This window comes from Aulonocara stuartgranti, assembly GCF_965226115.1.
Source record: "Aulonocara stuartgranti genome assembly, chromosome: 6".
NCBI lineage: Eukaryota > Metazoa > Chordata > Actinopteri > Cichliformes > Cichlidae > Aulonocara > Aulonocara stuartgranti.
Genome location: NC_138944.1, coordinates 20,095,679 through 20,119,576, shown reverse-complemented (window position 1 = coordinate 20,119,576; position 23,898 = coordinate 20,095,679). Strand labels below are relative to the sequence as shown.

Below are 23,898 nucleotides of genomic sequence, written 5' to 3'. Positions count from 1 at the left end.
GGGTCTCACAAGCGCTTGACTGCACAGCATATCTGCTTTATTCTGCTGCTGCGTTGATGCAGATGTTGACAGATGTAAGTGTTTACCGGTTATTTCCAAGTGTAGGATGCAGAATGAAGCAGACCACTTTGTGTCTCCCTCTTGCTGCTGTCAGGGGAAATAGACTCAGGTGCAGTAAGGCGGCAAGACAAGGTCACCAGCATCATCTCTGAAAGCCACCGGGAGTCGTTTGTCAGAAGCACTTATGATTTAAAGCTTCCTCTGCAATAAATATCAGAGTGAATCACTTGCCTACTGGTCACTGTCCTGAGGCTAAAATATCTATAAACTGCCCCCATTCCTCCTCCCTGCACACTTGTTCCACTCTGCCTCGAACAGCTGTGGCGTCTCTGGTTCAGTGTTTAGCTTTTACATTTGAGGAGCTGCACTTAAGACTAATGAGGATCCATATTAACCTCCAGGCACATGAAAATACATTCAGAATTGCACTTCAGCAGCCAAAAACCTGCACAGAAACCTTTGAACTGCAAAGGGCCTTGGCTGGAGTCGCACCAATGGGGGTGCTGTTAGAAATAAGAGCCAAATTTACACCACAGTGGCATTTACTGTGAATGTGACAAACGCAAACTGCCAGCTGCAACATCTGTAGCATAAACATGATTAGCTGTTGCTGTTAAAACGCCTCTGTCGAGCAGGGAAAAAGCCACGGGAAGTGGTAAATCACATCTTGACTTTAATGTATAAAAGACCAATGATAGCTACAGCAGCATATATTGTACATACATAATGTATTTTGTAAAAGACGAGCAGCTGTGCAGTTTCCCACAGACCGCTTTTATTACATCGCTTCATCATCTGAATTCATGTTACAAAAAACAAAACACAATAACACACAGCATTTTCAGTGGGAAGTGTATAATATAGACACCGTAATGCAGTAAGACTACATTCAGACTTTATATTTATTTATGTACATAATATACAGTTATAGTTAGATTTGGAATGTGTTTTATGTTATTTTTAACCTCTTGCTGAAATCATACAACACAGTGGAGATGACACACTTCTTCTGCTGTGATCTGAAGAGAATTACTCTAAATAAACACCAGGCAGGTTTGAAGAAGCAAGCGAGGGTGGGGGAGAAAATAGAATAATGCAGCAGTGCATTAGGCTTGAATAAACATCAGCTCGGCAGAGGGGAATTGAGAGCCTTCGCGTCTCCGCTTTTTAGATGTCAAGCTGGCAAATTTGGGCGGCTTTTCAGTCTTCACCGGCTCCTGGGGCGCTTGGCTTTCAGCTGTGTGGTTAAGTGTGTCTTTGTGTGTGTGCAATATGTCCGTGTGTGTTTGTAAAGTGCATCCTGGGGGCTACATTAGCCCTACATCTGTCAGTTCAGAGAGGAAGCCTGTTTTGCCTCTCACTGTCAGGAGTTTCCTTGCTCTGCACTGGACAGACAGACAAACACACACACGCACAACATGACCAATAGGAAACAGACAGGAAATGCACAATTAAGGATGCAGCATGACATTTTTGTGCCGTGTACCGGTAGGGAATCTGCTGTCAGAACCTTGCATTCCTTACGTTTCCTGACCCACAGTTTGTTCCACAGCATTCATCTGCCCCTCATGTCTTATGTTTTGTCTACAGTAGCATCGAATCCAATAACGCTTTGAACTCGACATCAAACAAAATATCGGCACCGGCTGAATCAACGTTATTAAATTCATGGTCTCATTATATGGTCTGTTGTTCATTTTTCTGGGCCTGAAATTGGGCTCTAAAGCAAAGCGGTGCAAGCAAACGTGTGTGTGTGTGTGTACGTGCGGTGATGAAGTGGGAAAACGGGGAAGAAGAGAAAGCAGCAGGGAATTGAAGATGTGGTGAGGGGAAGATTCTCATTTGAGATAAAAATATACTCCTTGCAATTTCTGAGCACCCAACACACACACACACACACACACACACACACACACACACACACACAGGAAATGAAGAAACCTCTACAGCGGAGGGAAAAAATACGGTAGCTGAACAGACCCTGCCTGTAAATAGCTGACCCTGTGGTCTGGGGGAAATTGAAAACAAAATTTTCCTGCAGGGATCAACAAAGGATCACAGTGTTATCACCATTATCATCTCACACACACACGCACACACACTTCAAACCCAAATATCCTGCTTAATGGACCTAGAGTTGTGCAAAAATGGCAGTTAAAAACAAATAACGAAGTCAAAAGTTGGACAATCTTCTGGCGCAACTTAAAGAAAAATAAAATATTAAAAAGCTGAGATAAACTTCATACCGCAGCATTGCAGAGGCTTCAGATGTGAGCTGATGCAACATGGAAGACATATGCGCAGAAATATTTGATGAAGCATGAAATGTTTTTGCATGAAAATTGTAGTTCCTCACAGAATCGCTGTTCGTGAGGGTGTGCTGATTATGTCAAAAGTCTTTCTTTCATCTGTCGGCGGGTAACGGTGGGAAAAAGCAAGGGGAAGAAGAGCACTTGCCAACTGCAGCATAAAAATAATAGGGACTATCTTAAAATAGCATCAGTACACAGCATCAGATACTGTTTGGAGAAACGAAGAGCGTAACGTGATGAGGCAGTTTTGACAATCTCGCTCTGTCTTCCACCTTTTTACTCAGCACAAATGGGAGCTGAAAGCAGCCGTGTAGATTTAGACGTGCACGTACGGTATGTGTGGGACAGCTGTTCTGTCGAGCTCGGATAAACACTGCAGATTTCCTCTCTGCCATGTGTATTTCTGGCAGTTCACTTCTGTGGCACAAAGTATCGGGACGTGAGAACTTTATCGGAGAGCTACTGACATGTACCTGAACCCTAATCTGCCTAAAATCTGAAGGATTAGTCGGCATTACGCAGAGTAAAATGTGTCTTTGCTGAAGAGTGTTCGCAAACAGTTTCCTGGTGTGGCCGGAAAGACCTCTCGGTGTCCCCAGCAGTGTCGGCGGTGGCAAAGAGGAGGGTCTGCGAGCCATATGGTGAACAGTCTGCCATCTACTATGTGAGGTTGTGCTTTCACAGTCTGACAGCCACCACGCACGCGCCTGCCCTGCCCAGACACAGAGGTGCTACCTGCAAAGATAACAGGACAAACATGAGGAACACAGTCAGAGATGTGGATTGTTTATATAACTGAAAATTACTATTAAACTACTGACTTGCATTGTTTCATAGTTTTGAAAACGTTGAATGTAAAGACTGCAAATTTGGATACGGCTATATTTTTAAATGGTCTGCAGCTCACTTGAGCAATTATTTAATTTCATTTTAGTCTTTTGGGGGAACAAATTTATTGATTTTGGCTCAATAAAAAAAAAACAGTTTTGAGTACAAATGCTGTAAATAAATCTACAGCAGAATATCTGCCCCGTGCCCGAGGGTAGTGATCCAAAATAATGGGAAATAGACTGATTCTTATACAGCAATCTACTTACTCAAAGAGCACTTTTTTTAACAAGTGATTTTTATCTAACATTCACACACACAATCACACTCCAATCAATGCATCGGGACTTTGGGTTCTGATTGTAGGGGTCAGTATTTTGCTCAAGGATATTTTGGCATGCAGGCTGGAGCAGCCAGGAATCCAACCGCCGACCTTCAAACTTTACCACCCAAAACACGAGTCAATACCAGAAAAAAACAAAAAACTAACTAGAAACATGACTCTATGGGAATGATAATATCCTGTTTGACTTAAAAGTTTATAAGCACCTTGTTAACATATACAGATGGATAGCACACACGTGCTGATACACAGACGCGCACTCTCTTGACTACGCCGAATTTACTAATGAAGACTACTTGATATAATTTAAAGCTTGAGAAAAAAAAAAGCTAAACAGAATTGAAATGACTTTGTTGGCTGCTTTAGGTGTGCTATTCTCCACAGTCTGGATCTATTAGGTGGTGATGGATGATCTCAGTGGCAGCCAATTTCAGTTTTACTATCAAACCTCATCCAGAGCTTACTTTTAAGATGCTTCAGCTGCAGTCTCTGCTGCCTCTGCAAGCCTCTTTGCAACCTACGGTGTCCCTATCGTGCTATTTTTGACTTGACTTGTGTGTATAGCTGTGCTCAGAAGTTTACGTACACTCATGGCCACGATAATTTTGGGCTATTTCGTTATTTCTTTCTGTTTTTGTTCCAGGGTGCAATGATTGTATAGCATACATCTTTAATGACTTTAAAAAACACTCAGGCCAGTGATGTGTGTACGTAAACTTTTGACCAGAACTGTAAATGCACCGAATGGGAGGGAGATCCCAGAATAGAGTGATGCTGCCAAACAAAAACTGACTGCAGATGGAAATAACCCATCATAGTTATTTGGAGTAAACGGGTCCTGAAAGTGAACGGAAGGAAATGGGTTATTATGTGACTGCAGGGAATGCATGCTGTTGATATCAACAGTGAGCCCAGCAGGGAGCAGAAAGTGACGATGATAACCGAGTGGTGGAGGTGGTGTTTTAAAGAGCATCAGTAAGTGGTGACAGCACAGTTTCAGGGGAACACAGTGAAGCTGTAACTGCAGCAGCAGCAGACATGAGTCAACCACCTGAACCAGCTGACAGGTTTTTATGCCGAAATGCCAAGGTAATTTCTTCTAATATCATTTTGAACAAACGGACTCATTTCCCCATAATTTATAATAATAAAAAAAGAGGAACAAAGAGAAGGCATCAGTGCTTATGTTTGACATCACTGTTACTGCACAGACAAACCATGCTGAGCCTCCTTTTAGCACCTATATTACTCGATTTGGCATTATTGAGACTGACAGATTTGTGCCAAAGCCAAGAGTGGAAGTGATGCCACTAGGATGGCACTGACAATACACCAACTGATTTGTTTGTTTAAGTCTCTGACAGTAGATACAGGACATATTTAATGGTCTCAGCATTTCTTCTCTCATCTGAGTTTGTCCTCGTCCCTCCCTGCCAGTCTGAGCAGTTCAATGCATTCTGCTTCCTTCCTCCCACACCTCTCTTGTTCTCAGCATGGTGCCTGTCTCTAAAATGGCAAATTTTAACAGAAAAATCTGCCAACCAAAGTTGGAAATCCTCTGAGCCTACGTGGGAGATGGGGTATAAACTGAAGAGTGGCAGAGACTCCTGAAAGCCGCTGAATGAGATCACTCAACTTTGAGCGGCAATATCCAGCGGCAAGGACAATATTAGCAGGAGGAAAACACACATTTACATAACAATGAAAACATGCCAAGATACATCGGAGAGGAGCTGTGGGAAGGTCAAACTGTGACTGAGTGTTTATACATTTCATCTACTGATTGTACATTTGTGTTTTACTACACGTTTTTTACTGAACTGCAATCAGTGTGTGTGTGTTCATACCTGGATGCCCTCTCTGGATACTCTCAAGCTTCACTTGGTTCACATTTTGTCATACTTTCAGTCTTATTCCAAACTGAATTAAATTAAATTTTCAAATTCCAAAAAAATCACATGTACAGAAGTATTCACAGCCTTTGCAATGACACTCCAAACTGAGCTCAGGTGCATCCTGTTTCCACTGGTCATCAGTCAGATGCTTCTACAGCATGACTGGAGTCCACTTTGGGAAATTCAGTTGATTGGACATGATTTGGAAATGCACACACCTGTCTATATAAGGTCAAATAGTTGACAGTGTCAGAGCACAGACCAGGCTAATGGTCCATGGACCTCTGAGACAGGAACATGACAAAATGTGGAACAAGTGAAGTGCTGTGAATACACAAAATGCAGTGAATGAGGTTAAAGAGACACAGATTTGCTGCGCTGTGCACGTGTCTGCATACAGTACCTGTTTCCACTCGTTTGTCTGAGGGTCGTAAGCTTCCACAGTATTGAGATACACCTGGCCGTCATACCCGCCCACAGCGTACAGACGATCACCAAGGAGACAAACACCTACGGCATCTCTGCTGATGCTCATGGGAGCCACAGCTGTCCACACATCTGTCTGAGGGTCATACCTGCACACAGGAGTTCACACTGTAGTTCAGTGGTTTGAAGTTGGCGTGAGATGATGTTCATTAGCTCAGCTTAACATGAATACTGGAAGTAAAGGAAAACAGGCTATTCAAAAATAAATACCTAATTTTCACCCCTCACTTTGTGCCATCTCATTTGTTTAATTTCACAAAACAGAAATGACAGGATCTTGCTTCAGTCACATGCTGTGACCACTTCTTAGCAAAACAGCTGGACACAGTAACTTCACAGATTTGTTTCATCACTGTATGACACTAACACACCTTTACAGAGATCTCTGCTCACCAGCCAAATCTGGAATAAAGTGTGGGTAGGTATAAACAAGTCAATAAAATAGTGATGTTAGTCTCACCAAAATCACAAACTGTGTTCTTACAGCAGCTACATGTACCTAATTAAATGTATGTGTAGGATTTCATCAGCTGTAGATCTGCTCGCCTGTATTTTTTCAAACTTTGGACGTAACCAGGAAAACTATTTTCCTTGTTTTGCAACATGTGCGCAAAGCTAAGCAGATAAAAAAATGACTTCAACTAAATATTTCACAGGGAATTTTTCAACCTATCAAATAAGCCCATTTTTCAAGGTGTTCAACTATTCCTGCGAAATACAATATATACAGAATTAATGTAAATGTAAAAATAACGTAAAAATTATTATACATTATATATATATACACATATACACATATATACACACACACATATATATACACACACATACACACACATATACACACACACATACACACACACACACACACACACACACACACACACATACATACATATATATATATATATATATACACATATATATATACATATATCCAATAATTGAAATCAGCACGTTTCTACGATTTTACAACCAAAACTGTTAAAAACAATCAAACACTGTGGTAGAAAAGTCAAGAACACAAATCTTTGTTGTGATTTCTTTATCACACTTGCTTTCCCACTACCAAAGCCACAGTGTGCTGCACTGTCCAGTTCATTTGTTCATGTAAGCAGCTGCATCTTTGTCCTTGAGCAGAGATTCAAATGTCCTTTCTTACTGATGCGCTGACAGTAGTCTTACACTCAATTATAATACACACAATACTAAATCAAGGTCAAATCCTGCTCCCATTTAGTATCTTCATTAGCAAGATTAATGAGTAATAATTCTGCACATTGCAATGAGGATTCAAAATAGAGATGGCACGATACCACTTTTTTATGTCCGATACCGATACCTATATCATAAATTTGGATATCTGCCGATACCGATATGAATCCGATATAATGTTTTTTAATCAACAAAACTGTTTTTTAAAATATCTTGCTGCATTTTGCAAGTCTGCAAGTTCATACTCAAGTTTAAAACAACAACTACACTAAAGCTATTCTGTTATACCTGTATACAAAAAAAATATTTCATAGTTCAGCAATACTGATCAATCTAATAAACTTAGACCTACACCATCCTCCCTATTCTGGTATTTTAAAGAGTACTTAGCGTAAATATTAAGCAACCTAACTAATAGGGTTCCAACTCCCAGCAACAACAAAAATAAATAAATAAAAAATAGGGAACCACCCCTCACGCTCCACCTTATGATGCTTAATCAACGTAATCAACCTTAATTTGATGAAGTGTGAAAAAAATGCACAGAAATCAATTATTTTTCAAGAAATATTAAATAGATTCAACATCTTTCTTCAACAAAATTGCAGACTGCACAGATGGTACCTTCCCAAAGTAAAAAGTACTATAGCTTACTAGGGTATATATTAGAGATGGCACGATACCACTTTTTTATGTCCGATACCGATACCGATATCATAAATTTGAATATCTGCCGATACCGATATGAATCCGATATAGTGTTTTTTAATCAACAAAACTGTTTTTTAAATATCTTGCTGCATTTTGTATAAGTTCATACTCAAATTTAAAACAACAACTACACTAAAGCTATTCTGTTATACCTGTATGCAAAAAAAAAATATTTCATAGTTCAGCAATACTGATCAATCTAATAAACTTAAACCTACACCATCCTCCCTATTCTGGTATTTTAAAGAGTACTTAGCATAAATATTAAGCAACCTAACTAATAGGGCTCCAACTCCCAGCAACAACAAAAATAAAAAAATAAAAAAATAGGGAACCACCCCTCACGCGCCACCTCATGATGCTTAATCGACGTAATCAACCTTAATTTGATGCAGTGTGAAAAAAAATGCACAGAAATCAATTATTTTTCAAGAAATATTAAATAGATTCAACATCTTTCTTCAACAAAATTGCAGACTGCACAGATGGTACCTTCCCAAAGGAAAAAGTACTATAGCTTACTAGGGTATATATATTAGACTTAATAGTTACTATATACAGTAATTGACTTCTATTCATTTTACATCAAATTAAAACTTTGGGTGTCAGATAATTATTTATTAAAAGCTAGACATTTTAAATGAGAATAAGAAAGAAAAGTATGTCTTTGTGCCCCCTTTTCCCTGTTAATGCCCTATCGGCCCCCCTGGCTAAACTTTGCTAGATCCGCCCCTGCACAGTTACCAGCGTCAGCTACGTAGATAAAGATCCTCGAGTAGAAAGTAATATTAAATACATTCTAACAACAGCTGATCAAGCTTAAACGTGCTGCTGTTGTTCAGCCGCTGGTTTCCTCTTTCTGGTGCAAAGTGGGCCAAAAGCAAACTAGAGACACGACTGGCGACAGAAAAGCCGATCAGCTGATCATTAAGCAGTTTCATGATTGAAGTAGCAGCAAGAAGAGGCAGTCGCTCCATATATCGTTTGTTAAGCTTAACGCAGGAATGCTTTACAAACATTCAGAGATGGACTTACACACTTGCTTTACTTCTCTCGGTGATAACTTTGTCGGAGATGAAATGCCGGGTTGCTAGCGAAGCTCCACATGCTATCCAGACGACAGGTCCTGCATGCCACAGCCGCTCTATCACGTGATGCATACTGCTCCGACGTGCTAACGTTCTGAGGTGAGTTACGGCATGTTGCAAGTTTTGTGAGGTGCTTTCGTGATATTTAATGGATCGGATTACATTTTTTATTTTTCTCCGATATCCGATCCAGTAATTTAGGTCAGTATCGGACCGATACCGATACGTAATATCGGATCGGTCCATCTCTAGTATATATATTAGACTTAATAGTCACTATATACAGTAATTGACTTCTATTCATTTTACATCAAATTAAAACTTTGGGTGTCAGATAATTATTTATTAAAAGCTCGACATTTTAAATGAGAATAAGAAAGAAAAGTATGTCTTTGTGCCCCCTTTTCCCTGTTCATGCCCTATCGGCCCCCCTGGCTAAACTTTGCTAGATCCGCCCCTGCACAGTTACCAGCGTCAGCTACGTAGAAAAAGATCCTGGTGTAGAAAGTAATATTAAATAAATTGTAACAACAGCTTATCAAGCTTAAACGTTCTGCTGTTGTTCAGCCGCTGGTTTCCTCTTTCTGGTGCAAAGTGGGCCAAAAGCAAACCAGAGACACGGACTCGCGACAGAAAAGCCGATCAGCTGATCGTTAAGCAGTTTCACGATTGAAGTAGCAGCCGGAGAGCGAGAGGCAGTCGCTTGTTAAGATTAACGCAGGAATGCTTTACAAACATTCAGAGATGGACTTACACACTTGCTTTACTTCTCTCGGGGATAACTTTGTCGGAGATGAAATGCCGGGTTGCTAGCGAAGCTCCAAATGCTATCCAGACCACCGACAGGTCCCGCATGCCACAGCCGCTCTATCACGTGACCACACTGCTCCGATGTGCTAACGTTCTGAGGTGAGTTACGGCGTGTTGCAAGTTTTGTGAGGTGCTTTCGTGATATTTAATGGATCGGATTACATTTTTTATTTTTCTCCGATATCCGATCCAGTAATTTAGGTCAGTATCGGACCGATACCGATACGTAATATCGGATCGGTCCATCTCTAATTCAAAAGACACTAAAATCTTTCCATTAATTTTACAAACGCTGTCACTGTATGACAGACACATTATAAGCACCACAATACTTTAGCATATTTCAAATCAAGCAAACACATTCATAAATGTGGACTCACCTTTCCACACAATCACTTAACCGAGATGCCAGGGATGACGCCGGAGCATCGTGGCCTCCGATGGCGTACAGGAACCCGTGCCACGTGGCCACGCCCACACCTCCACGCCTTTTAGCCATAGGGGCACAACCACTCCACCTAAAAATGAAGAATACAGTTAGAAAAAAAGGAGAGGGAAACATATTGTTTGAAAATTACTTTACTCTTTCCAGTCCTTCCAGTAGACCTTAATCAAAGTACATGACAAGCTTTTTTCAGTGTTGTCTGTTCTAACATCCTGTGAGGGTTACTAGTCTCCTTTGATCTGTGGGTAAATAACCTAACAGGAAGAAGCGCTTCAGTAGAGGAACATGTAGACAGGAAACAAAATAGGAGACAGCAATTAGTTGCTGACAGATGAAGTCCCCGGTCTCTGACCTGTTGGTGTGGGGGTCGAAACACTCCACTGAACGCAGGCAGGATGAGCCGTCACGACCTCCTACTGCATACAATCTGAGGAAGAGGGAAGATGGTGTTATCCCTCTGAACATTTCTGGACCCTGGAAGTCCCTTTTCAATTTAGTGACACTGAAGCAGATGGTACAAGGTGGAAGACAGGCATATGTGTGTGTCTGTGTGTGTAGCTTGTGAAGGTTTTTTTGAGGGCAAAATGAGGTGGGAAAAATCAATCAGCCATCACTCTTGGTGCAACACAACCCTGAGCAGTCAGTCTGTGTGTGTGTCCTTGTGTGTGTGTGTGTGTGTGTGTCCATGGATGTGAAGTTGGGACGGTAAAGAAAAAAATGAAACGGGGCCAGTCAAGCAAGTAATAAGTTCCATCAGGCAAAGCGCTCTGAGAGTACACAGCACATACAGTACATGACACACTCACCAAAGCACACAGCAATGCTCACACACACACTAACACACACACACACAAAACTGCTGGGCAAGGTTAGCCGTTGCTTCTGTATTAATTAGCATCTATAAAGCATTTCACTGTCTCTGAGGCCCTGAATAATAAAAACAACATGCAATATTTGATTCTAATAACTTCCAATTCTTTGGCCAGCGAGGCACTAAAAGCCCTAAAGCCTTATTAAATCCAGCTATTTAAATAAATGTTCGTCTGTGTGTGCATGTGTGTGAATGAATATTGTTATGCTTTCCATTACTGCCTCACGTGTCTTACAGAAGAAGGTGGGAAGTGACAGTAGTATAAACGTAACACTTTTATCTTCCAAACAAAGAGCGAGATTGTGAAGGTTTCAGGTCTCACGTTTCTCAAATGACAAAATATTTACAAAATCTTCTCTTTATGCCACACGTATCAAGTCACATCTTGCATAAAATTATTTTTTATTTGATTTTTGAGAGAAATATCAGCAGCTGGTAACACTGGCTTCAAGCTTAGCTGGCAGATACTTTTGCTTAAAGTCATTCAAATAAATATAGAATATCACATTTTAACCCCCCTGGCGCCTGCACTATGATTCATTTGTAGTATCTTGTCTGTATTGGTATTATTTAACTTTGAAATATGTAATTTAATGCTGCACTTTGAGCATCCTAGTTTATTTTTTTATATTTACATTTATATTTCAATTGAGGTTGCATTCTGCTACTTCCAAATGTCCACAGCAACATATCAGGGGCAACAAACATTGCGTTTGTGATGTTGATGCCTTTTGGAGCCCTTTAAACTTGAATTAACTAACAAATTATATGGCTCGCTATGTGTAACAGATGCAAAATGCTAATTCCAAAACCAAAACGTCTACACTCCATAACAAACGGCCAAAGCTGTGTTTTGTGCTAAAACAGATGCGCTAATATTGAATGCACTTAATATAACTTAGAACAAGCAAATCTGAGTAACTTTTTACCTGAGGGGAACTGTGAGATCACTTACTTGCCATTGAGAACAGCTACTCCCACTGTGCTTCTAGGTGTAACCATGCTTGCAACAAAGCTCCACTGGCGTCCTTGAGGGTCCCACCTGACAGACACAGTGTAATTTCTCAATCCTGCTCAAGGCACAGCATAAAAACCTGTATCTCTAAGGTCTCAGTCACACAGGCTAGAGACCGGTCAGCAACTCCCTGGCAACCTCCAGTCACTAGGGAAAAATGTGTGAGTGGGGCTTTAGCAATCATTTCACAGCAGCTGCCATCAAACTCAAACAACCCTCACTAACTGCTCAGGAAACGTCCATTTTTTCCTCGTGACCAGTGGTTGCAACCCAGTGTGACCTAGGCCTTACCAATAATGAAATATGTAATGTTTAAGAAGGGAATCAAAATATCTGTCAACAGTAAAATGTCATTTTAAAGAGAGACAGCCGTTTCTCCACAGAAAAACAGTATAAAAAAGCAGGGATATGAACAGCAAAACCTGGTCATACAAACCCAAGTTTACCCATATGACTAACTACCAGACAAAGTAAGTGACACTATTTAATAATTTGGATGAATTGACCCTTTAAAAAGCTGGGTTGATATCACAGAAAAAAAACAGCAGTGTGAAGTTATTTTGCACCTTTCCACTGTACTGAGGTAACTCCAGCCATCGTGTCCTCCTACTGCATACATGGGTCCCTCTAGAACAGCCACACCTGCAGAAGATAAACACACGTACTATTAAATCATGAAAACTTCTCAAAACCAAATCAGCCAGGATAAGCAAAGCATCACACATATAAAGCATCATACTTTTAGGACAAGAGGTGTTAGTTTTTATGTGTGTGTGCAACTACACCCAGGGCATTAGGCATGTAGAGTTAGCAGCATGTTGACACCTCTGTACTTCAGGGATTTATCTGCCTAAACATCTGTGCTGCCAGATGTGTTTGAAAACCCACCATGGTTCACACACTTGCACACTTTCGTAAACACAATAAAACAGCACAGCACGCCTTATCAAATGTTGTTATAGTAATAGCAGGACACTGCTGCGAGTGGGGAGATGCCTTTCAAATGAGAAACATGGGCTCAAACCAGCCTGCTGAAGTGTTCTTGAGCCGTGGCACCGAATCTGCTGATCCGCTGCAGTTGAGTTGCTCTTTTTTGTCACTTTATTGCGTTAGGAAGCAAGTGTAAGGACAACGTTTGAAGGATTGAATCCAATTTCATAACCAAATATTTTTTTTCTTCAAAACTTTACTTTTATATCACAGTGCTTAATATCTTTGGGACACAGTTTATCCACAATGGAGCAGGGTGTGTCTGTAAGGTGCATCTAAGCTTCTGTTTTGATCAAAATTTGTAAGGTAAAGTCCAGTTTATAGAACAGCACAAAGTGAAGACATGCAGGAGTGTATCGAAGGCAACTAAATTTGAGATAAAGTATAAATACAGCCCAAACAGGACACCTACCTTCTTGACTCAAAATTCAAAATCTAAAGCAAAAAGAAAAGAAAATATAAGTTGTCAAACTGCCCTCACCTAGGCCATGCCTGTGTGTGGACATGGGGGGCATGACGCTCCAGGTTTTGCTGTGTGGGTTGTAACACTCCACAGTGTTGAGTGTCTTGAGTCCGTCTCGCCCTCCAACTACGTAGAGACGCCCGTCGAGGACTGCTACACCAAACTGTAGTCTCCGTCCACTCATGGTGGCAACTTGCCTCCAGGCGTCTCGACGTAAACAATACTGCTCAATAGTCGTGGCACCTGAAAAAAAAGAAAAAAAAAAAGAAAGAAGAAGAAGTACGTGCTATTAATTCTGAAACTCTCTAAACTGTACTTTTTCACACTTTGTCCTTTTATGCATTAAAAAAACAATTCAAACTTGCACCTTCTTGATAACGCCTTCTCACAGTTGTAGGATAGTGTTAAACCTGTTGACACTGATGCTCAATATTTCATTTAAAGGTAGAACTAAAGGAGCTGCTCATTAATGTGGAATCTGTTAAGCTATTAAGGTGACCCTATTATGCTTGTCCTTACTTCCTGTAGAACCGACTCGGTTCCTCACACTACACATGCGGTCAGCAAATGTACAAGTAATTCCTTTAAGCAAAAAAACCCTTCAGATTACCCTAAACAGCCTGTTTAGTGAAGGAATACCCTTAATATGGTAATGTCAGCTGTGGCTGTGAGGAGAGATGCCCCATCTATTGAAATCTTCTGTTTGTAATGGGCATCAATCAGAACAAAGCTTTTCTAAATGGAAGTTACCGACTCTCAGTTTGTAGCATTTGTCACAGTTTAACTGTAAGCTCAGTCCTCCTCTACCACAGCATCACCTGTGTCTGGATGTGAGATGCTGTTGTACCTTTCGTAGCATCCATGCCACCCACAGCGAACATGGCCCCTACGGTGGCCTTGCGAGGCCGAGTGCGGGGGCTCTGAAGCAGGGGCCGACGCTGGGGTAAAAGGTGATACTTCATCCCCTCCATCAGGAGGCGTTGGCACTCTACACTCTCCCGGAGGAGAGGGTTGCTCTCAAGGTCCGCTAGGAACTACAGACACATGCAAAAAAGAAATGAGAAAAAAAAGCAAAGGCATCAACACGCAGAATCATGTGACAGCTGCAGCTGGAATATATGGAGGGCACACGCATGTGCTACATCAGTATGGGTGTAGGGACATGTTGGCTGCGATGTTATCGCTGATTGAAGAGGTTCAAGAGCCGAAAGAAGGCTGCTCTCTCTCATTGAGAGATTAGATGAGATCAGACCAACAATCATTAATGCGCTCTCGCACACGAGACCACGCACACACTGATCATCTGACACACTAGAGAACTAATCTGCCCTCAACATCTCATCAGCTCTCCACACCCTATAACCTCATCTACAATCACACACACACGTGCGCAAAGACAGACACACAAATACCCAGGGGCTGCAGCAATCCACAGCCTGTTCCTGAAAACACATCCTGAGGAAACTGCTGCCTGTGAGAGGCATGGTAGTGAGAATCAAGTTTTCCCTCAAGCATGGGGGGGGGGAAATACATGATTTACATTTAGATAGGTTTGTGTTTGTGTGTTTGTGTGAATTTCGAAGTCATTTTAGGTTAGACTTTGAGAATGCCTGCATCTCTGTTTTTGTCCCGCATGTTCAGACAGTCACTTAGATTCAATCACAGAGAGCAGGTATAATGGAAGAACTAGAAGATAAATAAAAAAAGAAGAGGAAAGCGATTATTATTTTTACCCTCTCATTTATTTTCTGTGTTCTCCTCCATAATTCCCACCAACACAAATAACATTCAGCTCAAATAATTCAACTTGGTCACTGAATATAAAATCAATTTCCCCCCCGCCAGACGTGGAGAGCGTAAAGCAGGCATGGTAAATGGATAAGCAGCTTACACACCAGGGTGAACCCACACTTTACTGCGTACAATCACTGAGGGACAAATTACGGCGAACCCTATTTGCGCATTCATTCATGTGCATGTGTGTTAAAAAAACGGACAGATCGAAAAAAAATAGTGTTTGTCCTCTCCGGTGGTATTTATACATCTCTCTGTGAAGGACTGAATGTGGAGGATGAGATAAGACAGCTTGCTGCAGGCGTCCCACCTTGTCCTCTCCGTCCTCTCTTTACCTCACAGTGGGCAGAGAGAAACTTGTGTTATCTTCTCTGTTTCAGCTCACGCTTGAGAGAGAGAGAGGGGCAGCATGGGCTCTGTCTTCTTCTTCTAAAAAAAAAAGGCACACTCTCATACACACATCTTCCAGCTACACACATTTTTTATTCCTTATGCGTGTCCCTGTTGCTGGATGTGCTCTTGCTCTAGCTGTCCTCTCCATCTTGACTTTTTGTGAACACCATACCACTGCACAAATTCCCACAAAACACAACTTACAAACAATACTGCTATGCAAATAATTTAATATACAATTTTAATCATTTCAGATTTAATGTTGTCCTTTGAGGCAGTTCACTGGTTTTAGGCCTGACTGTAATATCTCAGGAACTACTGGGCGTACAGCCATGACATTTTTTCCACATACAGTCATGGTAGCCACAGTCTCTTTCATTTTAGCGCCATCATTTTAGCTGTATATTTACTTTTTCCAATACTTGTACCATATCTTGTATTTAGCACTAAAAAATACAAGAAATGAACTCATTCAGTGCTAAAAAAAAAAAATGCTGGCATCCTCACGTATTAAAGTGAAAATCTAAGTGGTAAGTAAACATTATACCTGTGAAATAAACTAGCATATTAGCACTGTCGTATTAGATTTACAACATTTGTTTTTTTTAGCATTGTGTTGTTGGAAGGCGGGCTTTTAAATATATAATACATCTCGATTCAGGTTTGCAGTAATCCATATTCTTATAAACATATTAAGAGCCAAGGCACACCATAATAAATATAATAGCATCTTTTCACTAGTGCTCTGACCTTGTAGTGTTGTTAAAAATTAAAAAACAAAACAAGGGGAAGTGTTTTACTGAATTTCCATGACAGAAAAATAAAATCTCATTTTAATTCTTCTCCCTGGTCTACACTGCCAATTTTGCTTCCTGAGATATCACATAGAGAAACTTACATTTATATTTTTTTCTCCAGATTACAAGCAGCAAGCTGTGCCTGTCTTGGGAGAAGACTTTGCACTATTTTTGGTAGGCTGCATTGGTTTTTGCCATTACTTTACTATTACTGAAATAAACTGGCTGTGGCTGTGTTCATTAATTTACTCAACTGTTGTCAGATCATCTGAAGAGCTTTGCAGTCTAATTTTTTCTATAATCGTGGCTTCACAGTAAGGTGCTGGGGTCGTTATGGCTCAGGATATAGAGCAGGTCATCTACCAATCAGAAGGCTAGTAGTTCAATCACAGTCAGACACTGGACAAGATACTGAACCCTGAGTCACTCCTGACACATTCGTCAGGGTGTGAATGTTAGAGAGAAGAATTACAGAAAGAAAATGATGCTTTGCTGGCAGCACTGTACAAACTAATAAGAATTAAAACCCAACAAAGAAGTCAAATAGGCTCGCAAACGGTCATATCCAGAGCAAACTAATCTTGGTTCACTAATCTGACCCAAAAAATAGGACTAACAGTTCTTATAAAAACATGCCTGGAATATGTTAATTTATCACCATGAGGATAATTTGGGTGAAGGCCTATTAAGTGATCATCATGTGCAAGTTTTATTAAATTCTGACAAATAGTGTAGAAGGATTACCAATTCTTGTGAACTGTGTCCAAGTGGCTGCACATCATCATTTAGCAAGACGCTTACTTCTGCTTTTCTGCATACCTCATACATATAGGTTAAGTTCATTGAAAGGTCATATAGTATGGCTGGAAACAAACGCATACATGTCGTGCAGTTGAGTGTCTTGTGTTCCAGCGGGGTTTGTGCCTAGATAAACCCAACAGATGAAGACACCCACGTAGGCTTCAGCTGCCAACATGCTCCATCAGACCTGCTTGTCGGTTGTCATCCTGCCTAAAAGCGCTAAATTTCCACTGGTCACAGATATTGTACAAGCTGTCATACAGCTGTTTGGTGTGTACCGTCAGGCTGATGCACTTCTGAGGAGATTAGATGAAGAATATATATGTGAATGTGTATGAGTGGGAACAGGGATTGGGAATTAAAACATTTCATCTGGTGAATTGACATCCTCTTGATGAATAATAACATGGTGGCCTAGATAGAGAGCTAACTAATTGGCTGATGAATATTGATCGGTTGTCTGTGTGAGGTTTATGTTTCACTCTATTGGCATTTCACAGCTCGTGAGGATCCTGAATGCTGGCTTATTTGTCATTTTGTCATGGTGGCGGTGGGGGAGGAGCTGTCACACATGATACACTGTTAAAGGTAAAAATCAACCCTTGGCTCTGTGCCTCTTTTGCTTTCAGTCTCTCTGCTCTGTTGCCACTCTGCTGCTTTACCCCTCTGCCATCCATCTTCTTCCCTGGTTACATGTTACAGCTACTTGTGATTTCAGCTGACCGGGGCGAAGCCATATATCTGAGCTGTTCATGCTATAAAGTGCCAAAGAACAAAAACAGGGCGATGTATAGATGCTGACAGAGATAATGGAAAGACCTGAGGGGGGACAGAGGGAAATTGTTGATAAGGGAGATGAAGAGAACAGATAATTTAGCTGCAGTTACGAGAGATATCACAGTTAATTAAGGTTTTAAAAAGTGTGTGTCTGATTATGCCTGTAGCCCTGGGCAGTAAGTGAAGTTCTGCTTAGCATAAAAACTTCTGACCATTACAGTATAAGTCAGATACCTGCCACACATACTAGACAGCACATAGAGCTATGACACACCTGACAGAGTAATGGTTATGGTCCCCAGCTGTCTGAAGAGGACAGTGAGACAGAGAGACAGGTTATAACCAAGAGGCCCGAGAGGAGAGAAAAAAAGGACGAGTTAAATTTGGCCAGCACACCGTCAGGGGGGAGACAGATGCACACTCCAACCGTGTACTTTGCTGTTACACATATGAGGACATAAGCATCTTTGACATCTCCCAAAATAAAATCAATAAAATATTCATGCAGTTCTAGCTTTGAAAAGCAAAGACTAATGCAGCACGCTGAGTGAAATGGTCAACAACACAATATAAACACAATGTGCTCTTTGTTAGCTAACAGCGATTAATATATTTTTATTCGAAGAAACCCATGAAGCGCCGCACATCGAGACATGTCGTGTTCACGGCTAAATCTGGTTGACCAGTTGTTAGCCTTTAAACAGACACGTCTAATTGTCTGTGTATGTCTAAATTTGATTCGAAAGCAAAATGTATTTTTTTAACTATAAAATTCATGTTTACCCATTGAGCAATTTTCTTTTGTTTGGAGATCTAAAAGGTCTAAATTTTGTTAGGAAACGCTTGTGATCAAACAGTAACACATCTAATCAAAGTACACAGAGCAGCATTATCCGATGTTTACGCCTTTGATAAGCTTATGCAATGTTAAGTTTATTCCCTTTCAGAGCTGCCGGGTCTACTTATTAATGCAACTCTGATAATTAATTGAATTTTCACCAGGATCTCTGTATTGTGCATCTGTTTGTTAAATCTTACCATTTTAATTTTCTTGGTAATCAGTGACATTTACCTCTTTGACGCTCTCACCTGTGGTTGCAGCAGCGGGAGTCTGATATGAGCCAGCAGCTGGGGTAGGTGGCGTTGTCGAGTGGAAGCGTCATGACGGACCCAGGTTAGTAAAGACGTAACCACGGTTTCCTCATCCGGCACGTTAATCTCATCAGATGTGAGGAGCCTTTCCATCTCCTCCACTGGTAGTAGGAGGAACTCCTGGCCTCCAACCACCTCCAGAAAGTGCTCCTGGGGGTGCAAAGAAGGTTAGAGTAAAACTGAAGGATGGATGAGATGGACTGGAAGAGAAAGACAGAAGTGGGGGGAGGGGGTTAGAATAGATGAATAATGCATTGCAAAAAAAAAGAAAAAGAAGAAGAACAGCAGAGAGGATTTGAGAGGAGAGAGAAAAGGGATTAAGGGTTTGAAGAATACAAGTGGAGGGAGGAAAAAAGAGGAGGAAATTACAGCTTGAGAAAGGTCAGATAAAAATTGAGAGGAAAAGCTGCAAAAGGGGATCTGGATGAGAAAATATGAGATCTATTGAGTCACAAGACGGGAAGAGATGATGTGACAAAAATTAATGAGTGTAATCGGTTAATCTGACAGTTATTTGCTAAATGAACTGATTAATTGCTTAGTCTATTTGCAGCTCCTTAAATTGCAGATTTCCCTGCGTGTTTTTGTCAAACAGTCCAACAAGCTACAGCTGATCACAATCTTGTGAAAGCTTATTTCTCATTAGATGTAAAAAAACAAAACAAAAAACTCTCAACATATTTCTACCATCTGTAAAATTAAAAGAAAAAACAGAGAAAAAAATGTGACCTGAATAAAAAGGTAGGAATCTAAGCAGTGTCGAAGTCATTCTTGTTTAGCTCTTACACAAAGACTGCAATAATCCTGTAAGCTTTGTGAGTCTGAACGTGTGTTTGAGAGTGAATTACAGACACTGACAGTCACACCCAAAGAAAGCCACCTTTATGACATAATTACCCGAGATTAAACCTTAACAATAATCCACTTACAGAGAACTGGAGAGAAAAAGAGAGGAACAGTACTACAGACAGAGACAGACACGCAGAGTGACGCTGGATGAAAAATGAGGCATGTAAAAAAAAAAACACCACACAAAAAAACAAGAGAACAAGAAAAAGAATAATCAAGTCGATGAAGGAGCTATTTCACCGTCACCATAGCAACTCTGTGCAGAAAAACAGCCATTGTGGCAATAATGATTGTGGTGCTGTGTGAATGAGGAGCCAATTTGTTACCAAGAATAAGATGAAGGCTGGGGGTGACTGGAGTCTTACTGAATAAAGCTGTACTGAGGTTAAAGGTGAAAGAATCCTCTTAATTGTTTTTACATGTCACTGTTAAAGACTTGCAATCTACCTAGATCTGCAACATCATTTCCAGCACTGCGTTTCCCAAAGCAGTCTTTTCATTCATTTTCGTGTGGTGATTCTACAAGCAGGGGAGGTATACAAAGATGTGAACTGGCTTTGTACCCACCATGGTGTAGGCGTGAGCAGCCCGATGCAGGTCATGGCAGCCCTGAGCATCAGCATAGGAGCGGATGCCGAGACAGTTGGATGGGTGGAGCTGCTTCATGAGGAAGGAACAGCAAGCCTGAACTACAGATGACAACTGCAGCAGGCAGGAGGCTGACAACAGAGACTCAATGGTGTCTTCCCTCAACTCAAGACGGCCTGGATGACATGAAGGGAAGAGCAGAGGAGCAAGATGGTGAAGAAAGAGAATTTAAAATGTCATAAAAACATGGAAATAATGAGACTTAATGTTATTTAAGAGATCTGCAGTACTGCAACAAGATCACGTGTGTTCATCTTTTTAAAAAGAGAATAATCATTAAATATTTAGTTAACATAGAAAATGTAAAGGCAGCTAGAAAAGACTTCCTGGAGGTCTTAGCCATTAATAGATGTTGAGCTCACAGTAATGTTGGTGCTTGTTTGCATAATTTAGATCTTGCAGAGTACTGTACAGGACCTGGTCTGTTAATCCTAGCATGTCTTCATACTCTCTGTAATGGAGTATACAACGGACTAACCACACAGTTGACTTTTGCATTTTGCATGTATATTTTGTATATTGTATTGATGCATTCATATTTGTATATACTGATGCTGGAGCACAATTTCTAGATGGTGATGAGATGATGATCATTTCCACCCCCCAAAAGGAGGATAAGCCACAGAAGGTCATTGCTGAAAAGACTGGCTACTCAAGAGTACTGAGAGGAAAGGTGTGGAATGAAGAGGTGCACAAGCAACAGGGATGAGTGCAGTTTGAGGAGAGAAAAGTTGATTGAAGAACTTTGAACAGCTTCACAAGGAGTGGACTGAAGCTAGTGTCAATGCATCAGGATGCACCGCACACTGAAGTCTTGAGAAGACTGCAGCAACTGTCTGCAGCATTTCTAATGTGAAGGCACCACAGCCCTCTACGAGGAGGTTTTAGAGCACTTCAAGCATCCATCTGCTGACAGGCTTTATGGAGATGCTGTTTTCCTTTTCCTGCAGGACTCCGAATCTGCCAACAGTGCCAAAACTACTACCAAACTATGAACTATGAAGAATGTACACACAGCGTTCAGATCATCTTCATCTAGACAACAGGTTGTATGTACTGAACTAGAGATAATGAATATTTACTGGAAGTGAAATATTCTAAGAATACTGGGTGTTATGAGATCTATCATCAAAAATAAAAGCAGAGTACTGCAGTATAAATATATAAATAGAGAATTTGGTGCATTTGTCGACAATTTAATGTTTTTTTAAAATTCCAAAATCATGAAAAAAGAAGTGGCCATGTATCCGTAAAGAGTAACGTGAACATAGAGTTAAGTGATAAAAGCTGATGTCAATGCCCACCCACATCCGCTAATGGCACAGCAGCATATTTGCAAATTTCTATGCTTTTGCCTCTGCAAGCCACTTTGCAACCCGCTTCCAGTCCAGCTCCTCCTTCTTATGGTATGTAACTGAACTGATGGCATGCATGCTGTCACTGATGTCTGTTCTGTTCTATGCTGTAGGTTTGTCTTGCTGCTATTCAGTGCATGCACATGGAAGAGAACCACACAGCCAGGCACTATTTACTACAGAGAAGAAAAAAAAACAATAATTCCTTCTTAAAGATCATCCTGTTTTTCTAAAAAGAAAAAGGGAAGTTGACCACTATATACCTGTGTATGCATATTGCACCAGGACCCACAATGCATCAGGGTCTACACCCTCCATCTTCACCTCGTCCTGCTTGGCTTCCCGCACATCACTGGTGAACATTGCAGCAAAGTAGTCAGACACAGATGAGAGGACAAGCCTGTGAGGAGAGAGTGTCAGGGATCAGCCACAGAAGACGGATGGCTGTAATGGAGCAACAGAAAAAGTTCACTTTGACCTCGCTGACAGGATTGGGTCAGAACACAGATCAGAAAAGAGAAAGAAGAGGCACAACAAAACCATCTGAAGAATGAAACAGGAGGAGAAACCTTAAGGAATAAAAATAAATAAAGCTTGTTGCATTGTCAAACAGCATATGCCTTTGGTTAAAAACAATCCCCTCAACTTTCTGAAACTTCCAATCTGATATTAACATACAGCCACAGTAAAAGCCTAAATGTCCCAATCGACTGATTTGTCTCTTTTAACCTCTTTACGTTAAGTGTTAAAGTGTACAGGAATAAGGAAATTGGTCAGACTTCAGCACCAGGTGAGATTTCTGCAGCAGTTAGGAATGTAAAGGTCTCATTATATAATCTCCTTTTAAAAATGAAGGTCGCTGAAAGACCTTTATATTAGAGATGGAAAAAAATGAGTTAGAAACCAGTGTGTGCAGAAAATGGTAAAGAAAAAAAAGTAATTATTTCATCAGTAGAGATTAAAAAAGACACCTAGTGTCCCCTGACCTTCAGTGTAAAAACATACTTTATCAACCATCCATTTAAAAAAACAAATGATGCAGAGCCTGAGATCTTTAAAGAAACATAAATGCTATTTCAACAACATTCAGCCAGATTTCTGTCTAAGAAAGAAGAGATGGCAGCTACAACTTTTCAAAGAAATACACAGGCACAGTTTCTAGACTTCCTTCAGTGTGGTACAGCACAGTCTTTGTCAGTAATAAGACTGTAAAACCTAACTCATGATGATTCAGACCTCTGGCTTGGAAGATTCTCTCATGATCCATTCTTAATGACTTGCCACACAATCCTTCTATCGTACTGCCAGATCCAGTCAAAAGTGAAGCCCTCCTCTGCAATGCTATCCAGTGTGCTCAGTTGGGCCTTGCTTGACACCCCTCATTTATATAGTATACATTAATTCAAGATGTAACTTTACTCTTTGAATAAGATATGTGTTTAATTTACCCACTGCTAGTTTCTTAATCTTTTTGCACACACTCATACCCCTTGGTTAAAAAAAGGAGAACAGAAACATGAGCAAATCTAGTGATGAGATAAAGGAAGAAGAAAGAAGACAGAAAGAAAAGAAGGGGAAATTTGATTATAATAAGACAAGGTTAATGTAAAATTTATTGGCAGGAAAGTCTGAGGAAGAAGTTAGCTAGTGTAATGGAAAGAAAGTGAGATGAAGGACAGAGTGAAATTATCTTAAGGTCACTTGTAAGAAGACAGTTAATTAATTCCATTCTGCAACAATCCATTAACCTTTCATGCCACTGTTAAGTTACACACAGGCACATAAACATCTAGGCATTAC

The 23,898-nt window shown here is 40.6% G+C and overlaps 1 protein-coding gene across 4 annotated transcripts in view; it reads right to left on the bottom strand.

Annotated features, from left to right (window-relative positions):
• Positions 1-815: 815 nt before the first annotated feature.
• The window catches only part of klhl5 (kelch-like family member 5), a 72,020-nt gene continuing 48,937 nt past the window's right edge, over positions 816-23,898 (bottom strand). For all 4 annotated transcript variants that reach the window (XM_082535992.1, XM_082535993.1, XM_082535991.1 and 1 more), the window contains exons 3-13: positions 22,362-22,498; positions 20,663-20,859; positions 19,184-19,396; positions 14,380-14,566; positions 13,551-13,775; positions 12,646-12,721; positions 12,020-12,106; positions 10,546-10,620; positions 10,129-10,266; positions 5,842-6,013; positions 816-3,107 (exon numbers count right to left, since the gene is read on the bottom strand). In XM_082535992.1, coding sequence (XP_082392118.1) covers positions 3,051-3,107; positions 5,842-6,013; positions 10,129-10,266; positions 10,546-10,620; positions 12,020-12,106; positions 12,646-12,721; positions 13,551-13,775; positions 14,380-14,566; positions 19,184-19,396; positions 20,663-20,859; positions 22,362-22,498 — 1,564 coding nt within the window. In that variant the 3' untranslated portion in view covers positions 816-3,050. The remainder of the gene's footprint in view (positions 3,108-5,841; positions 6,014-10,128; positions 10,267-10,545; positions 10,621-12,019; positions 12,107-12,645; positions 12,722-13,550; positions 13,776-14,379; positions 14,567-19,183; positions 19,397-20,662; positions 20,860-22,361; positions 22,499-23,898) is intronic.